The sequence below is a fragment of the Pseudorasbora parva genome, chromosome 6 (genome assembly GCF_024679245.1).
Source record: "Pseudorasbora parva isolate DD20220531a chromosome 6, ASM2467924v1, whole genome shotgun sequence".
Lineage (NCBI taxonomy): Eukaryota > Metazoa > Chordata > Actinopteri > Cypriniformes > Gobionidae > Pseudorasbora > Pseudorasbora parva.
Window position 1 is genome coordinate 20,920,429 of NC_090177.1, and position 19,972 is coordinate 20,940,400.

The 19,972-nt window shown below is 36.8% G+C and overlaps 1 protein-coding gene and 1 long non-coding RNA gene across 2 annotated transcripts in view; both read left to right on the forward strand.

Moving 5' to 3' along the window:
- rca2.1 (regulator of complement activation group 2 gene 1) overlaps window positions 1-19,972 on the forward strand; it is a 49,765-nt gene that overhangs the window by 9,062 nt on the left and 20,731 nt on the right. Inside the window, exons 11-20 of the mRNA XM_067447454.1 lie at window positions 4,257-4,321; window positions 6,730-6,748; window positions 7,318-7,435; window positions 10,145-10,339; window positions 10,639-10,735; window positions 10,838-10,914; window positions 11,889-12,068; window positions 13,017-13,190; window positions 13,586-13,768; window positions 15,523-15,582. Coding sequence (XP_067303555.1) covers window positions 4,257-4,321; window positions 6,730-6,748; window positions 7,318-7,435; window positions 10,145-10,339; window positions 10,639-10,735; window positions 10,838-10,914; window positions 11,889-12,068; window positions 13,017-13,190; window positions 13,586-13,768; window positions 15,523-15,582 — 1,168 coding nt within the window. The remainder of the gene's footprint in view (window positions 1-4,256; window positions 4,322-6,729; window positions 6,749-7,317; window positions 7,436-10,144; window positions 10,340-10,638; window positions 10,736-10,837; window positions 10,915-11,888; window positions 12,069-13,016; window positions 13,191-13,585; window positions 13,769-15,522; window positions 15,583-19,972) is intronic.
- Window positions 18-4,162, forward strand: LOC137078649 (uncharacterized). The gene is made up of 4 exons (XR_010905330.1): window positions 18-256; window positions 332-423; window positions 507-571; window positions 873-4,162. It is a non-coding gene; the product is annotated as an uncharacterized lncRNA (long non-coding RNA).

Genomic DNA, 19,972 nt, shown 5'->3' on the forward strand with positions numbered 1-19,972 from the left:
CAGGACACAAATGTGTATGATGACATGGGTATGACATAGGTATTACATGGAGAAAACATAAAAAAGTATTGTTGGGATCTACAAAGGCAGGCACACAACACAGCTGCATCACATTCACCAAATACCTGGGATCACATGATGTTTTGGGAGGTCACATGACTAATCGGGAAGTGATAAGTGTTTGCTGGCTGCAAGTCAGACTCTTTTGTGTTGATACTAGGCACGGTTGTGTGAGTTGGGCTCCCTTTTCATGCAGGTATAATTTGTAATGGTAGAGCTTGTTTAATCACTGCCATTTCATTTTAATACTTATTTATTTCATTTTTATTAGGGTGATTTTAGAAGCACTTGTCTACTCTTCACACAGGCTTCTGAATGAAGGATTAACAATTATGCGATGACCCGAGCTGCTAGGCTGCACTGGTAAATGCCTCAATATGTATATTTTCTATTGAATGTTTTAAACCTGCTTTGGGACATGTTTTAATGTGTTTCTCTGTCTGTAGCAACGGAACATTCACCTTTTTTGTGCTGTGTCAATGTGCTGTGGGACAGTTGGGCATACTGAGAAGTAGGCCTATATTTTTTAGTTATGTTTGAGTTGGCTATGTTATGTTGTTTAATGAGGTTGGCAACTAACATGCTTGGTTTCTATTGAAAAGGGGACCAGGCCAGCCACTGTTTGTGTTCTTTATTGTACCCTGTTGTTGTTGTTGTTGTTTTTATTATTGTTTGTTTGGTTATTCGTGATTTTGCCCTTGGGCCCATCACTCATCTGTCACCTTTATAGTATTATTGTGTATCTTTTCTTTTTGATAAATTGTGGTCAATAATGCGGGTGGTTCTCCTCCTTACCTATGTTTTCTGCGTAGGATATTCCTGTACAAGGCCGGATCATCACTGATGCTTTGCCCCTTCCTGTCGGGGGACCACACTGGGAGAGACACTGTATTGGTGTGTACTTGTAGCTACAACACGGTGTGATATTTTGTAGTGGCTTCTAAAGATATTACGTGTGTAGTGCTTGCTGTGTTGCATGTTTCGACTGGTGTGGGGTTGCTGTCTCCTGTTTCTGTCTCTCCAGGGGCCTCCGGAGCAGGGGTTTTGCATTGGCTGATCTGACCTTCTTATACCGAGGAAAACTCCACCAGTCATTTATTGCAGTATTTTTAAGATCCGTTCTTAACAACCTGTTACATCTGTTTATACCCAAGTGTAATACATTCTGATACTTTTTCATATCTGCCTCTTGTTGACTGTCCCTGTGTGGGGAAAAACTGAGTTAGCCACACTTTATTCACAGAAAGATTTGTGGATTCCTCCTGCCCATCATCAGGGGGTGGCGTAGTCAGACTAAAAAGACGGTACTGCTTGGCAGGTACCACAGTATCCAAAACCTTCTGATTCTTTAGCAGCCAGGATCATCCGCCCTTCCTCTTCTGCGGATGTGGGGTTCTTCTTCGTGGGTAAGAAGGATGGTTCCCTGCGGCCTTGCATCGACTATCGGGGGCTGAATAACATCACAGCAAAGAATACCTATCCTTTAACGCTGATGTCTTCAGCTTTCGGGTGGCTGCAGGAAGCTTCCTTTTTTACGAAGTTAGATCTCCGCAACGCTTATCATTTGGTCCGCATTAGGGAGGGGGATGAATGGAAGACTGCGTTTAATACCCCCAGGGGGCACTTTGAATATCTGGTCATGCCTTTCGGGCTGTCCAATACTCCCGCGGTCTTCCAAGCACTTGTCAATGATGTGCTGAGAGACGTTATCCATTGGGGTCACTGTTCCAAGATTGCTTGTCATCCAGGGGTTAATCGCACCAAGTTTTTGGTTAAACAACGGTTTTGGTGGCCTTCTGTGGCTGAACTTGAAATTTTGCTGAACAGGCTCGGCCAGAAGGGAGGAGGAGAGGAGATTCGAACTGGTCAGTCAGAAAAGAGTCAATTCACACCCAGGGGTAATTCAAGGAAAAAATTGTCTGAATGCGACACGGACAACATGGAATACGTCCTTCTGTTTTGATTAGCGTATATGTAAAATATGTTCAGACAGTGCTTAGAACGCCAACCCGTCTACTACGGGAGAACAGCTGAGTTGTCGTAGTCGTTACAATGTGAGAGATTAGGTAAGTAAATGTTATGTTTTATGGTATATGACATTATAATTGCATAAGTATATTATTGTACCACTAGTCTTTTATTTAATCTGTGTTGATATGTTATAAACTTAAGATAAGTTTAACGTGTTTTCCGTTTGTACAAAGATATGTCTGCTGTTGGCAACAACACCTCAGGCAGCATTGAGAATAGAGATGATGTGAAGCTTTCCTCTTAAAAAACATGTTAAAGGGATCCCATGTTGTTGAAACTTGTATGGCTTAATATAACAAACAATGTCTCTTACTGAAATATGTAGTAGAAAACCCATGAAAGATCTACATTATTTAAAAAATCGATTTTTTCTTTGGACCATGGGCAGCGCCATTTTGTTTGCGTTCTAGGTTGATGACGTAGAATGGTTGCACTACTCAATCAGCTGGCGCTACCCGTAGCTATTTTTACCACAACGCAACTCGAAAATTGTTTCAGAGTTAAACAAAACCAATGAATTGCTTTGTAATTGTACTTGAAACACACTCAAACATAAATGTGCACACAAACTCACTTACACAAGTCACAAACAGATCGGCGGGCGGGCACACACACTTGAGAGACTGCGCTGTCTCAATCGAGATGTTGGGCTGCTCAGTCTCCACGACAGGGGCTGAGTCTGAAATCGACCCCCTATACCCTGAAATAGGGCATTATTTGAAGGGACGGCCATTTGTAGTGTTGTCCGACACCATAGTGGACATGTTCGAGTGCCGTCATTCAGTTTCACGTTGCACCGCAATAACGAGTGTACAGCCGATTTACAAACAGCTCGGCGGGCAAATAGAAATGTTTTAAATAGGAAAAATATTGAAAGTCTTTGGTCATTTTTGAGCGCGATGCTAATGGTCAAATCCAATTCAATGATGTATGCTAAGCTATGCTAAAAGTGCAACTGCCAGATACAGATCGGCTGAATGGGTTCAAAAATGTTAAAACTCAACTGTCTAACTCTAAGGGACATGGAAAATAAGCATATTTGTGTTTCTTTAAGCTTTGTATCAGTAGAAATCTGGTATATTTGAATGATCGTGCTTCCTCCCCTCATATCCCCCTGAGACGAGAGATTTATATATTTTATTCCTAGAAAAAAATCCTCTGATGATGCAAAAAATCATAATTTTTCGGCCAGAGGCTAGAGACTGCTGCCAATAGACGGAGCTAGTTCTGCATGTTTTCAACCCGCACATGGGATCGCACTCACAGTGCTCGGCTTGGGCAGCTGCATATGGAAGAAGAAATATGACAAAATTATCTGAATTTGAATTGGATAAATCTGAATTATTGACCAGTGTAATGTTACAAAATTAAATATATTATGTTGCATTTTACATAGTTCTGAATTTGAATTTTTAAATGTTGAATATAGAACATTTGAAAACACATATGAATTGTTGTTATGTCGAAATTGTACAGACATGTATTTTCAAACAGCAGATATTTTGTTCTGAATTAATAAACTGGAAAAATTGAGTTTTTTAAAATACAGATTCAAGATTTCAGATGAAGAAGTAATTCAATATTCTAAAATTCAAACTGCAGAAATTCAGATCTTACAGAAAGTAAGCCGGAGGTCATCATCAGGGAAGAGTAAAGGATGTCAGAAAAGTCGAACGGAGCACTATCTGATCATGTCATTTCCTATTTGTAATGGAATAAAGAGAAAAGGCCCTTTTATACTTTTTTGTTTAGTTCAGATTAATGCACGGAAAATGAGATTTTGGCTAAATTTCTGATTTTTCGTGCATTATTTACAAATCGCTGATTAGTGAAAAAAATCTCAGCATTTGACGTCATCTGTCGGTCTCCAGGGCTGAATCCAAAATCGCCCCCTAAACCCTATGAACTCTCATTTACATTTTTTTTTTTACAATAGCCTAATAAAAAATAATAGCTGCACCCGTTTTGACCCTGATATGTCACTAGACATTAAGAAATCATGTTATTTCAAATACTTATATCACTGACAACAGTAGTCCAGCCAGGATATAAATTTATTTAAAAGTTGTTGTTGCAGCCCTCAACTGATGTTGATGTTGACATGTTGTGTTTTGGCCTGAAGCTGAATCACAAAGTCAGTAGTGTTTCTTCATCCGGGTTGCCAGATCTGCTCCACAGCTACAGATACAAACGTTCCTGCTGGATCCTGCAGCCTATCTGGCAACCTCGAGTCAGGGGGGAGGGGGAGAGGGAGAGGGGATACACTGCAGTACCAGTTTTGGCCACAATCTTACATACACTTCCTTAACCAATAGCCTATAGCTAAATAGCCTATTAAAGTTTTGTTTCAAAGTGGATGAGGAAAATATAGCACCTTGAAAATCTTTGCAGCTTGTCAATAATAAAAATGTGGCGTATTAGTCAAATGAAGGAAGGCTGTTGGAGTTTCTAATACTGACAAAAAGAAAGGTAAAATACACAACATATTATGTCGATATCTGAATTAATAAAATTAATGCCGTAAAATCACGATTTAAATATTTTTAAAATAAAAATCAAATAGTGTACATGAGTGGTTAATATTTCAAGAATAGCTACTATTGATTGTAAAAGAATGTTATCTCTAAAATCCAAAGCTTGAATTCAAAAAGCTCAAACGGATTTTAGAAGAATCAGACTGCATCAGAATCGCGTTTCAGGTTGGATTCTGTTCTGGCCGGGATCGCGTTCGCGGGGGCATCGAAGGCACTTTCCCTTTCACTTTCAAAGGGGCAGGGGCTCAAGACGAGATGAGAGGATATTTCGCATTTAGGCTAAAAACAGGCACAGCGCTTATAGCGGGTTGGAAAGAAACTGCATTTTTCAGTATTTAGAACCAAAGATTGGAGCAGAGATTATAAAGCAAAATGGCATGACAAATTAGTTTTGTTTAGCGTTTTGGAAAAGAGCATCTATCTATCTATCTATCTATCTATCTATCTATCTATCTATCTATCTATCTATCTATCTATCTATCTATCTATCTATCTATCTATCTATCTATCTATTTATCTGTCTATCTATCTATCTGTCTATCTGTCTGTCTGTCTGTCTGTCTGTCTCTCTGTCTGTCTGTCTATCTATCTATCTATCTATCTATCTATCTATCTATCTATCTATCTATCTATCTATCTATCTGCCTATCTGTCTGTCTGTCTATCTATCTATCTATCTGTCTGTCTGTCTGTCTCTCTGTCTGTCTGTCTATCTATCTATCTATATAGCCTATAAATTATTTCGTAAATGTGATTTCCTGCATTATGGTGCGTTTGAGGCCATATTTCCCTATACCAAAAACAGACCTTAAACCAGTCAATATCAATATAGTCTGATAAAAAGACATTATTCATTTAAATGCCATAAAAATCAACAGTTTCACAGATAATGATAATGAACAAGTTGCATGTTTATTTTGCTCCGTGTCCAGATTGAAGAAAAAAAAGTGCCGTTGACTAAATGATTGGGACAGACAAGATTACAAAAATGGATATTTGTAGGGGTAAGACGTGTATAGCTATTTATTTGTTGTAAAGTGTAATAATCATCTCAGGAAAAAAAAATGTTCTGTCAGGCGCAGTTAAAGTAAAAACTGCCTGGGGCAATATACGCTGTGTCAGCTTTTATGTCTTAATAAAAATATTTCAAAACTTTATCACTTTTCTGTCATTCAATGTACACAAACATTATCATTGCTAAGTGTCATAAGCACATTTAATGATCATATCACACAATGGCCTTATCCACTATGTGTGTGGAGAGTATGCCTGCTTTAATCTTCTTGAATCACATATATAGCTCATTTATATTTTATTGTCCCACTTTAATTGGTAATTTAATTTATTTAATGGACAAATTAAACACAAAAATGTAAGGCTTTTATGTGTACACATTGAAACGGTGTAGTGTGTTGTGATTGCTTTATCGGACAGAGCTTCGATCTTCCACAGGCTTCTGCCTGCTTTATTTTAAATAAGCGCCAGATGGCGCTGTTCCTGACACTCGCGACGCCTCAACTCTTTTCCCGAAAAAGTCAGGGTAACGCCTCACTGCTTCATGAGGCTTCATTTCCCCATCCCTAGTGTAACAATTGTTCGTATAACAAAAAGTTCTTATTATTATGAGGCTTGTCGTCGAGTCTTATGAAATGTCATTAAGACGGGAAAGTTTGAAACCAAGTCAAATTAGGTTTCTAATTAATATAACTTACAAGATCACATTTTTATTAAACACGGAAATAACTATAGATAGCCATGAATAACACCATAAACCATGTTAACGTACGACCTTTGATCCTCCGGAAGTCGCACTTGTCACAATTTCAGAACAGTAACCATGATAAAATTGATAAATTGTTGTAATTTCTTAATGACTTTGAAATGTAGGGATTTTTTTACAGTCTATATAGAGATCAGTTTACTGACATGAAAATGACGTATACGCAGCCAGAAATGAGTCATTTAATGACACATTGGTAACACCCTCTTCCGACGGAAAATGACTTCGTGAGAACTAATGTTAACATCTCCACTTTCTCTTTATCCCCTTATCTGAAAATTAGACGGGCGTCATCTGCCTCCAAATCTAACACGGAACACTAAGAAACCTCATACATCTAGAGGTAAGGCTGCTTAAAACACTATTTTCCTCTTCTCTGCGCAACGTTAGCTAGGCCTATTCCTACCACAATGTCCTCGCTTAAAAATGTTTTTAGGAAGAAACTATTATTGATTGTGTCAAATTATTTGTTTTATATGTGTCGGGTTAGATCATGGTTTGGGCTATGGACTAACGTTAACGTTAGGCTATTTAAAACTGAACAAAGGAGGAAGCGCAGTGGCCCTCACTCCCTTCCGCCGCGTTGCCTAACACATTCTTTAAGTGTAACTATTAGATTTATAAACAGTCGAATGGATCTTGGTTAGTTAACTAAAAATACTATTATGCATTCGTTCAAAGCATGTGCATGTTGTCTTTTAATAAGATGGCGTTAATAATTAAAACCAGCCTTAATTGTTATGCTAGTAGGCTAACGTAAACAAACAGGCTGGTTTTGCTCGTATGAATATTTGTTTCTTTGTACAGAATGCTAGTGTTAACTTCAGAGTATTCAAAAATGAGCTTTTTAAAGGTGCATTTCTTTACGATGTGACGCTAAAATGTATTTTTTAAATATTTTATTTGGTGCAGAAAACAAATAACCTTGGCTTAGATCTGACTTTTACCGACGTAAACAACATGGGATTCAAGGTGCTGTCCCTCAGTGTTGCTCTCCTTTCATATCTTATGATCTGTCAACATGTCCGAGGTGAGTAACTATCTAGCTATAGCTGAACTACGATTGAGTTAGTTTTAAACTGTAAACTTGGTGTTAACTGTTAAAAAACTGAAATTACGTAGCGGGGCTCTCAAACTCCGATGTTGAATTACAAAATAAACCTTTCAAATTCACACACTGCACTGTTAAAAGGCGTAGTGTGTAAGTGTAGGCTATAATCCGTCATTTGGGACACAACGTAGGTTTTTATTTTTCCATGAAACAGGCAAGATTATTTTCTCCTTTTATTACGCTAGTGAATTGTGGCATTAGCCTAACTTCCATTGAACTGTAAACAACCAGAGACTGGCAATAAACATGTTTAAAAGTTAGCATTTGCAAAAACCTGCTACGGGTGACAATTCACCTTCAACCAATTAACTTCAAAAGGGAACGTATAAAATGGAAATTACTTTCAGCGGACCATGGAAAATAAATATGTTTTCCTTTTTCAGAAACATCCCTGTAAACACTGTTGTTAGGTAGTGATGGGCAGAACGAGGCTTCGTGAATCATTAGGTGCGTCTCAATCAGCTCCCTATACTAGTTCGGCGCCCCCTGCTGGTCAGAATGCAACTCTTCCCCCCCCACACCCTTACAAATCTATTGCAAATATTTTTTTGAAAGTAAAATCTTTCAAATGCAATTAACTAATCATCTAATAAAAAGAACACATGGATACTTAATATTTAATTTATCAATTGTCATTTTGTTTGTTCCATGGATGACACAGATAAACAGGCAAATACGAGACTAACTACTATTATTCTTTTTTATTATACTCATGTCAAATTAAAACTTCTACAAATGTATAAAACTGATCCGAGATCAGGTAAAAGCCATAGACACTTGTTCAGTGGTTCTCAGTGACTCCTCATGATTCATAAGTTCACTGAGATCATCGACCCCTAGCGTTGAAACCATTGACGCTTCGAAACAGTGACGATGTAACGAAGGCTATGTCCGAAACCTGGAAAATGCTGTCTACGGAGGACACATTTCAAGGCAGGAAGGCATTAAGCCATGATATCCCGCACCATTCTGTGCTTTCCATTCAGTGACAGTTGAGCTGAAGGAAAAAAAAGGCTTCCGAAAGTTGCGTTTGCTGGTCGGTTTGTGTGTAAATGTATGGTTTTTACCAATATTTTCCACTTCTGATGGCATTTCTAGTGAGGAATTATTAATGTAGTCATTAAATATTAGTTTAGTTCTCACCAAAGCTCTCTCTATTTGTCTGTAGATTATATAACTGTTACACTGCCTTAGGAGTCTGTCCGAAATTGGTTTCATGAGGTGCTTTCGTGAACAAAACGCTGCCTTACAATCCATTGTCTACTGAAATCACGTGACTTTGGCAATTTGATTCATGCTCCAATCCAACTGATTCGAAACAGAAGATTTGTAAAGCTTTGAAGCTTCGTGAAGCAGTGTTTTGAAATCGCCATCACTACTGTTAGGAATTAGAAATAAAAAGGGGACAAAGTTACTCTTTAAATCTTCTCTGAAAAAATGGGAAATAAGCGTGAATGGGGAGAAAAGCGAAAGATTCTTGGTGCATTCCAGTGAATTGTTCATGGGATATTGTTCATTTAATCTGGAGAGCATATCATAAGAGCACTGTGTTTTTTCTTATATTGGTACAGTGCCTGAGTAAAGAGCTCTCTCCTTGTGATGCTAATGTCCTAATAGATAAAAATAGATGGAAAATGAAAAAAAAAAAAAAATGATGGAAATGTTAAACTTATTTTGTCAATTTGACAAATAAAGATTATTAATAGTGCAAACTTATTATTTGTTTCTGTCCTTTTGTGTGGCACAACTCTAAAGTAGAAGTGCCATCCATATTTTAAAATGCAGTTGGTTTGTTCAAAAAAGGTGGATAACATTTCCATACTAAGAATTGTTCAAAACTGTAATATACTAGAAATGGGCACTTTCTAAGTTAATTCACTCAACAAACAGTACATGCATGTATAATCTAGAAGCCTAATGTTGATACTAGCAACTATTAATGCTTTGCAAACAAAAGTTTAAGCCTAGAGCCTGATGGCCATAGCATGCTGCTACTGTACACAAAATTAACTGAAATATTCACTGTAAACACTGCAAACATGATTGACTTCCATTTGCTTCTGGTCATGAAATGGAGGCATGAATCCAAAATTATTTTACAATATATATTGGCCTGCAACAAGGTCATCAGGTTCAATGACCCAGTGACATCAGTCATTTCGTATCCTTATAATGCTGCCAGGACTGATTTAATCATGACCATAACCAGCAGATGTGTTTTTGTCAATATTTCACAAATTATGTAACCTTTATACATTTTGCAACGATAACAGTAATATAACTGTATTAGCACTTGATCAACTAAGGTGCCGTTATCACCACTGTTGTGTCTAAACTCTGTGTTAGTTTCAGTATTTGAGATGGCTCTAAAGTTTTTAAATCTTGTAAAAATAAAAATAAAAAAAGATAGTATGAGCAACATATGAAAAACCATTGTGATTTAATTTCAGCAGCACATCTTCAAGTGATTATAATTTACTTTTGTTTAAACAGATAATCACATTCTAGTCAGTTGTTACCAAAAAAAAGCTAAAACGGAGTAGTAGTGCAAATAATAATGATTATGATGGTTCGAATAGTATTGCATCAGATTATTGTAAAGGATGTGTTTTGTGTTTATCTCCACAGCACAGTGTGAACAGCCTTCTTTTCCATCAAAGAATGTCATCTTGTCCGACTCTTATCTCTCGACTCAAAGTTTCCGAGATGGATCCACCGTAACATTTGAGTGTATTATTGGACATAAACCAGTAAACTCAAGAGCATCTAAATCTGTTACTTGTCAGGGAACCCAGTGGACAAGTCTGGCATTGGATTGCACACGTACGTATTATGAATATACATGTTTTATGAGTACCCTACATTTGTAAATTGCACTAAAGTGCATTAAAATGTTTATTTTAAATATAATTTAGATATGTAAACAATGTTCCGGTTTGACCAACAAGTCCTTAAATAGCTTGAGAATCCTTTATATCGGTTTCGTCACAGCATCACACTTCAAATAAATCACTGTATCATATATAGAAAGGCAACACCAAAGATGATTTTTTTAAATATTTCAGAAGTATGTGAAGAAGACCAAATCTCATTGTGTCAATAATATATCTAATACTTTGCAGGAAAATCCTGTGGAAGTCCTCCAGATTTTTATAATGGGAGATATGAAAAAACTGGAATTTTATTTGGTGACAAAATTACAGCGGTTTGTGACAAAGGGTAAGTGAAACCATTAAAGTCAGTTTCTTTGTGCTGTTTTAACAGTGTGTGTCTAGAAGTAGATGTGCTATGAGTTAGTAATAAGATGATCCTTTCTTTCAGTTATATATTAGATGGATCGATGAAAGACAGATGGTGCCGAGATGGCGGGTGGGATGGCAGAGATCCTGTCTGTGAAGGTGTTTTTTTTTTTTTTTTAAGATTTGGAAGTAAACGCCCACTGCTATAATTGTTTAACAGTTTTGCATATTATATTAAGCTTTGCCTCCCCCGTCAGTACAAGTTTGAAATTGTTTTGAAAACGTGTGGAAAAACAGCAACCGGAATGATTTAACCACAGGGCTTGCAAAATGTCTTTATCAAACAAACACAATGGATTATCTCTCATCCACCCACAATTAATTGGAATGTTATGTTTTATTACTTGGGCCTCCGTATAACTGTGAACAAGTCAAGAGAGTGAACAATGCACATCAAGAAAGGAGTTTTATTTCACTATTTAAATAGACTATTTAAGGTCCAGCATAGTTTTTTAAAATCTCATTCTGTCTGCAAATCCAGTCTCGTTTACAAACAAGTCCTCAGTGAAACAATGTCTTACCCATGTGAGCTGGAACTTCAACCGTATTCCTAATATTGGAATCCAAAGGAAGCTTATCTAACGACTGTTCTTCCACAACCAGGCACTGAACACTATTTTGTAATCTTCAATGGCATGTTTATTGCTCAGAAATTCAATCCGCTTTAGGCCTATGATATTTAGCTATTACATGTCATGTGCAAAATTTGGTGGGCGGGGCTACAGAATTAGGCGTTCTTCTGTTGAGACAGCGTTTCTTCAGGGAAGCAAATTCACGGATCGGTTGTTTTTTTATGAGCCAGCTGTCAATAAAAGCTTTTATTTAAGTAGCAAAGAAGTTTTCAGCTCCGAAACTTACAGGATATTCTTATATGACCATGACCTTTTATATATCAAAAGCTCAAGGAAAGGTTGATTTCTCAATTCATGACCCCTTTAAATTTGAATGATATGCCATTGAAGAGCACACATTTATTCAGAACCATTCATGATGAGTATGAACAATTATGTGCTCTGCACTTAGAGATGCATCTGAAAATAAGTATTTATTCACCAGGGTTTTTTTCTCTTTAGCGGTAAAATGTGCGGCACCTCCAGCCATAGAAAATGGACAGCTTGAAGAGGACTTGGAGAGTTATGATTATGGCCAAGTTGTGACCTACCAATGTAACGCTGGGTTGAGTCTTAATGGAAAAGCAGAACTCCATTGTTCTGACGATGGGACTTTTAAACCAGATCCGCCTAAATGTTTGGGTAAGTTAAAAGTTAAAATTAGGGCTGAACAATGAATTGTGTTTGCGATATCGTGATTTTGTAACCGTAAAGACTTACAGATTACAGTTACTGCGTTATGCTTAATCTTGCTTTAATCGGTCTAATATTATGTTGGTCATACTATACAATAGGGGAAAGAGAAAAGATTCTCTCCCCAATGATTTTGGGTCAATTCTGACCTTAGATTTGAACTGCAGGTGCTTAATGGCGCTGCCATATTCTGCTTGCTTGCTTCCATTCTCTCTCACTCACTCACTCACTCACTCACTCACTCACTCACTCACTCACTCACTCACTCACTCACTCACTCACTCACTCACTCACTCACTCACTCACTCACTCACTCACTCACTCACTCACTCACTCACACACACACACACACACACACACACACACACACACACAAATGTAATGTAGTTTGAATGCAGTGTGCTTGTATATTTAAAATAGGAAACTCACCGACAGAAGACTTTCAGTTTCAAATGCTCGTGCCACGCTTTGTGAAGTGTGCTCGCACATGCGGATATGCATGTCTCAAACTGCTTTTATGACGCAAAATCAATGTAAACACAGTCAGTAATGTCTTAAGGGATTAAATAAGAGATCTGTGCATTAGTGTGAATGGAGATCTCAAGCAACAGTAAAGATGAGAGAATTTAGGCTTGTGAGGTGCCTAACGATTCCCACCATTACTATGCAATGATTTATTGCTCATCTTTGAATAATACAGAAGATAAAGAGCTTAGAAAAAATCACATTAAATCGCAATAGCAATATTGGTTAAAAAAAATGCATTTAGTTTATTTTCCAAAATCGTTCAGCCCTAGTTAAAATGCCAGTCAAGTGATTGACATATATTTTTTCCCCTCTTTGGATTAATTTAATGATTAACACAGTTCATTTACATGAGCTTTTTTCTTGTTTTAGATGGGTGTCAAAATCCTGAAATTTTACATGCAGTTAGAACTGGTGGAAAATCACCCCCCTACAAACTGGGAAACTTTATAGATTACAAATGTGAAGATGGCTATGCAATGAAAGGAGAATCTCATATTGTGTGTTCAGCAAATGGATGGAGCCCTGAACCACCACAATGCATTGGTAAGACTGCAATGATTTTATCTTCTTGATCGTCTAGTGATGACATTCTGTGTTAAGACTTCACTGAAGTGGTAACTCACCCAAAGGGAAAATTGTGACGTACTTGCTTTTTTTATTGGTTAAGAAAGTTTTAGTAAACTTTGGGTCTTGCTGAATATCTCGTTCAAGTATTTCATGTCACCTAAAATACATGGATAAAAGGCAGAAATGATTAATGATGACTAAAATAGTATTGGATCTGTTAATGGAGTTTTTAATCAGATGACTGAAATGCAATTGAAGAGCACACATTTATTCAGAACCATTCATGATGAGTATGAACAATTATGTGCTCTGCACTTAGAGAGATGCATCTGAAAATAAGTATTAATTCACCAGGGTTTTTTTCTCTTTAGCGGTAAAATGTGCGGAACCTCCAACCATAGAAAATGGACAGCTTAAAGAGGAGCCTTTGGAAAGTTATAATCATGGCCAAGTTGTGACCTACCAATGTAACGCTGGGTTGAGTCTTAGTGGAAATGCAGAACTCCATTGTTCTGGCGATGGGACTTTTAAACCAGATCCGCCTAAATGTTTGGGTAAGTTACAGTTAAAGTTAGGGCTGAACGATGAATTGCATTTTCGATAATATCGTGATTTTGTAACCGCAAAGACTGGGATTACAGTCTGGTCACATAACACACGAGCATAAAGCAGTCTTCAGAAGCAGCATCAACTTGGCGCGTTATGCTTAATCTTGCTTTAATCGATCTAATATTGTGTTGGTCATACTATATAATAGACCAGCCTGCGCAAGGTAATTCAGGGTTTGATAATAACGACAGTATGGCACCTAGGCCAGAATGAACAACGCTTGGGACGGAGCTGTCACTTGCCCGATTGGACTAGTGCTGCATTGTAGGTGTGTGATACATTATCGAGTAAGTCACCTCAAACAGAATCAAAACCTATAGAGAGCACGAACACACGCTCTGCGATGTAGGCTATTCTAGCATGATGTTGACTCGTGCACATTTATTAGAGTGCATGCTTTCACTGCGTGATTTCAGGTAAAATGCATTTAGAGTACCCCCATAATTCAAGATATAGGGCAAAAATGCCTGTATGACTTTTATATTAAGCTATAAAATGTAATATCGTTAACCAATACGACACACACAGTGCATATTTCTCCAAATATCAGTATAATTCCAAATGATATTCATGTTATACAATTCAATAAACAAGAAGATAACATTTAAGATACTTACTTTTTAGACACTATATTCCCTGTTTTTGCTCTATTTCGCCAAGGAAAGTAGTTTCAAACAAAGATCACAACACTGTTTTGCGTCTTTGAGCAACACGCGTCTGTGAAAGAAGGCAATGACTCAATGATTTACTCAATGTTTAAATAAATCGGTTGAATCTCACTGACTCACTCATTAACAATGACATGCTACCACCTACTGGCAGTTTTAATTTCACATTAAAAGTATCTTTTCATTTTAAATAACTTCAAATATCAATATTCAAAATTTTATGTTTAAAACATCTAAACACAGAGCCAATAGAAAAAATACTCTGCATTTAGCCCTGTAATTGGTAAATTAAAAGTCAAATGGAAATAGGTGTAATATAGGTGCATGCAATACAACCGCACTTATTTTATTCTTTTACAGAAACTATATGCACCTTCACTCAAATGGGCTCACGATCATGAAGGACAGCTTTCAAAAATGCTTTGCCGTTAGCCCCTAAATAATTAACTTATGTATATTACATATTATAACAAATGCCTGCAGAGGTCACCAACATCCTGGTTTGTTGTTACACTTTACATCATGATCAAGTTCTTGTTTAAATTTGGCCAAACATTTCATTAAAATGTCCACTTAATCTTTAATATTTGGCTACTTCATGCCACAATATCTCATCACACCCCTAATATTAACATACTTCTGACACATACTGACCGGTTTATAAATTATTTTAATATGAAATATTTGTTTATTTTGCCGTTTTGCTTTTTAGATTTTTTTTAAAATTTAAATCCCCTTGAACTTTTGTTCATCTCTGAAGAAAACTTTAGAAAGTTTCTTCTCTCTCTCATTTTAAGCATATAAATGTGTTGATACACTGGGCAACTTTTTTGAGTAATGTTTCTTAGTGATGTTCCTTTGGCACTTTCCCATTGAGAATGGGCAAACATTTTTACGGCAACATTGCTCAAAACGTTGGCCTGTGAATCTTCACCTTGAGGGTGTGTTTTTATTTCTGCTGTTATTTACACTTCTTGAACTCATATTTCTAGTTCACTAACCTGATGTCTATGTTACATGTTTGACTCTAGCCCTACCTACAACCACAACTGCCACGATAGTAACACCAGATGCTTCACCTAAAGATAATGGTATTGTCCTCTTTGAATTTATACTCCATTATAAAATTATTAGACCAAATTTATGTTATCCAAATGGCCTGTTTTTAAAGAATTAACAACATAAAAATCCGGAAAGAGAGAGCTAAGAAACTTTCTGCAGTGGTGTTCATACATTTATGTACAATTGTACGAAAACAGTGACTTAATCTTGGACTGGAAATTACAAATCAATTAAATTTCGATTCAAACATGTGACTTAAATTCTCAACAAATAATTTTGTTGCCTCCAAATAATTGCATTTGTGTTGCACTTTTCACAACATATTCGATCTCATTAACTAACCATGCATGCGCACTGATTTGTGCATGAAACAACTGTGTAACATTTTTTCAACATATTATGTTTCACCAATAACATTCCAAAAAGATAGTATGATTTACAAAAATGAAGTGTAGGAACAACTAAAACCACATGCTATGGCTGGCCTTTTAAACATGTCAAGATGCACATGTTAATATGCATACATATTTCATCTTAAAGGGATACTTCACTGCCTTTTCATATTAAACTATGTTATTCCCTTAACCAAAACGAGTTGATACATACCTCTATCGTCTCAGTGCGTGCACTTAATCTCTCTGACGCAGTGACAATCTAATAGCATTTAGCTTAGCTCCCTAAGCCCAGTTCATTCACTATGGTACCAAACAGAGATCAAGTTAGAAGTACCAAACACCTCCACGTTTTCCCTATTTAAATACAGTTACACGAGTAGTTGAACGATCAAGTATGGTGACAAAATAAACCGTGACGCATTTCTAAGCGGATTAAAAAGGAGAACTATAATGTATGGCGGATTAGCACTTCTGAGAGTACTTTGGCTCGGCGCAGTAAAAAGTCCCGGCCGAAACATCTTCCCTCACACCTCCCTATTGACAGAAATGAGAGAGTGAGGGGGAGGTGTGAGGAAAGATGTTTCGGCCGGCACTTTTTACTGCGCCGAGCCGAAGTACTCTCAGAAGTGCTAATCCGCCATACATTATAGTTCTCCTTTTTAATCCGATTAGAGAAATACCACGTTTTATTTTGTCACCATACTTGATCGTTCAACTATTCGTGTAACTGTATTTAAATAGGGAAAACGTGGAGGTGTTTGGTACTTCTAACTTGATCTCTGTTTGGTTCCATAGTGAATGAACTGGGCTTAGGGAGCTAAGCTAAATGCTATCAGATCGTCACTGCCCGTCAGAGAGATTAAGTGCACGCACTGAGACGATAGAGGTATGTATCAACTCGTTTTAGTTAAGTACATTTAGTTGGACAGATTGATGTAAAATCAAGCTTGTGATCAGAGATGGGAGTAACCAGACCATTGATGGAGATGTCATTCAAGCCAGATGTACTAACTTAGTCAAGTGTGTGGCCGTGAGTATGAGTTGAAAAGTTAACATTCTGATGAAGTTCAAAGCAGTCCAGAACAGCCATTAACTGTCCTACTAGCCTAATTAGTCCTACTAGAGGAGGGAGTAACAACGTGAATTTTAAAGTCACCAAGCAAGATGACCTTGGATGATGAATCACAGGCTAGCGTTAGTAGTTCACTTAGTTCAGAGAAAAAATAGTTTTGCAGTTTAGGGGGTCTATAAATCAGGATGATTGTAAGGGGACTGTTCGAGGAAGTTTTCAAAACCATATATTCAAAAGTCGTAGTAGTGTGGAAGTCCAGTTGAGCAAGTGTAATGGAGTTGCGATAAATGACCGCAAGGCCACCCCCTTTAGTAAATAAACGTGGCTTTGACAGGTGCTGGTATTCGTATGGTGTTAGCAGATTAAGATGTATGAAGTCATTCAGTGTTTGCCAGGTCTCAGTAAGGAATATCATGTCCAGATTTTTGTCAATAATAAGTTCACTTAGGTAGAGGCCTTTCTACCTCACAGTCAGTCCAACAGATGGAGGAGAGAAGGGTGAGAGGGCTCGTAGAAGGCTGACTGCAGAGAATCTCAGCGGTAACAACAACAAAAGTATACTCAGCCAAGTAGAAAAAGTTAAGTCCAGTTTGTAGCAGGATGCAGAGAGAGAAACACCAACTGTCCAGAAGCGGACACAGCAAATATAAACAATAGGAGCGGCAGCCAAATGCGCACGGTGTTCCCACACAGCGTTCAAACACCGGAAATGACATCACAGGTTTAATCAAGGATTACAACTTCTGCATGTGCATTTTAAAATGTTTAACTAATATAGGGCTGTCACTAGTGATTATTTTGGTAATCGAGTAATCTATTGGTTATTTTGACAATTAATCAACCTATATAGACCTAAGTGTACAATAGCCTTTAATATTATTTAAAATGCATATATAATAATGAGGCAATACTAATAGGTTTAAATGTGGTGTAATGTTACATATATATATATATATATATATATATATATATATATATATATATATATATATATATATATATATATATATATATATATATATATATATATATATATAAATATATATATAAATATATATATATAAATATATAAATAAATAATTAACTTATATATATTACATATTATAACAAATGCCTGCAGAGGTCAACAACATCCTGGTGTTTGTTGTTACACTTTACATCATGATCAAGTTCTTGTTTAAATTTGGCCAAACATTTCATTAAAATGTCCACTTAATCTTTAATATTTGGCTACTTCATGCCACAATATCTCATCACACCCCTAATATTAACATACTTCTGACACATACTGACCGGTTTATAAATTGTTTTAATATGAAATATTTGTTTATTTTGCCGTTTTGCTTTTTAGATTTTTTTAAAATTTAAATCCCCTTGAACTTTTGTTCATCTCTGAAGAAAACTTTAGAAAGTTTCTTCTCTCTCTCTCATTTTAAGCATATAAATGTGTTGATACACTGGGCAACTTTTTTGAGTAATGTTTCTTAGTGATGTTCCTTTGGCACTTTCCCATTGAGAATGGGCAAACATTTTTACGGCAACATTGCTCAAAACGTTGGCCTGTGAATCTTCACCTTGAGGGTGTGTTTTTATTTCTGCTGTTATTTACACTTCTTGAACTCATATTTCTAGTTCACTAACCTGATGTCTATGTTACATGTTTGAATCTAGCCCTACCTACAACCACAACTGCCACGATAGTAACACCAGATGCTTCACCTAAAGATAATGGTATTGTCCTCTTTGAATTTATACTCCATTATAAAATTATTAGACCAAATTTATGTTCTCCAGATGGCCCGTTTTTAAAGAATTAACAACATAAAAATCCAGAAAGAGAGAGCTAAGAAACTTTCTGCAGTGGTGTTCATACATTTATGTACAATTGTACGAAAACAGTGACTTAATCTTGGACTGGAAATTACAAATCAATTAAATTTCGATTCAAACATGTGACTTAAATTCTCAACAAATAATTTTGTTGCCTCCAAATAATTGCATTTGTGTTGCACTTTTCACAACATATTCGATCTCATTAACTAACCATGCATGCGCACTGATTTGTGCATGAAACAACTGTGTAACATTTTTTCAACATATTATGTTTCACCAATAACATTCCAAAAAGATAGTATGATTTACAAAAATGAAGTGTAGGAACAACTAAAACCACATGCTATGGCTGGCCTTTTAAACATGTCAAGATGCACATGTTAATATGCATACATATTTCATCTTAAAGGGATACTTCACTGCCTTTTCATATTAAACTATGTTATTCCCTTAACCAAAACGAGTTGATACATACCTCTATCGTCTCAGTGCGTGCACTTAATCTCTCTGACGCAGTGACAATCTAATAGCATTTAGCTTAGCTCCCTAAGCCCAGTTCATTCACTATGGTACCAAACAGAGATCAAGTTAGAAGTACCAAACACCTCCACGTTTCCCCTATTTAAATACAGTTACACGAGTAGTTGAACGATCAAGTATGGTGACAAAATAAACCGTGACGCATTTCTAAGCGGATTAAAAAGGAGAACTATAATGTATGGCGGATTAGCACTTCTGAGAGTACTTTGGCTCGGCGCAGTAAAAAGTCCCGGCCGAAACATCTTCCCTCACACCTCCCTATTGACAGAAATGAGAGAGTGAGGGGGAGGTGTGAGGAAAGATGTTTCGGCCGGCACTTTTTACTGCGCCGAGCCGAAGTACTCTCAGAAGTGCTAATCCGCCATACATTATAGTTCTCCTTTTTAATCCGATTAGAGAAATACCACGTTTTATTTTGTCACCATACTTGATCGTTCAACTATTCGTGTAACTGTATTTAAATAGGGAAAACGTGGAGGTGTTTGGTACTTCTAACTTGATCTCTGTTTGGTTCCATAGTGAATGAACTGGGCTTAGGGAGCTAAGCTAAATGCTATCAGATCGTCACTGCCCGTCAGA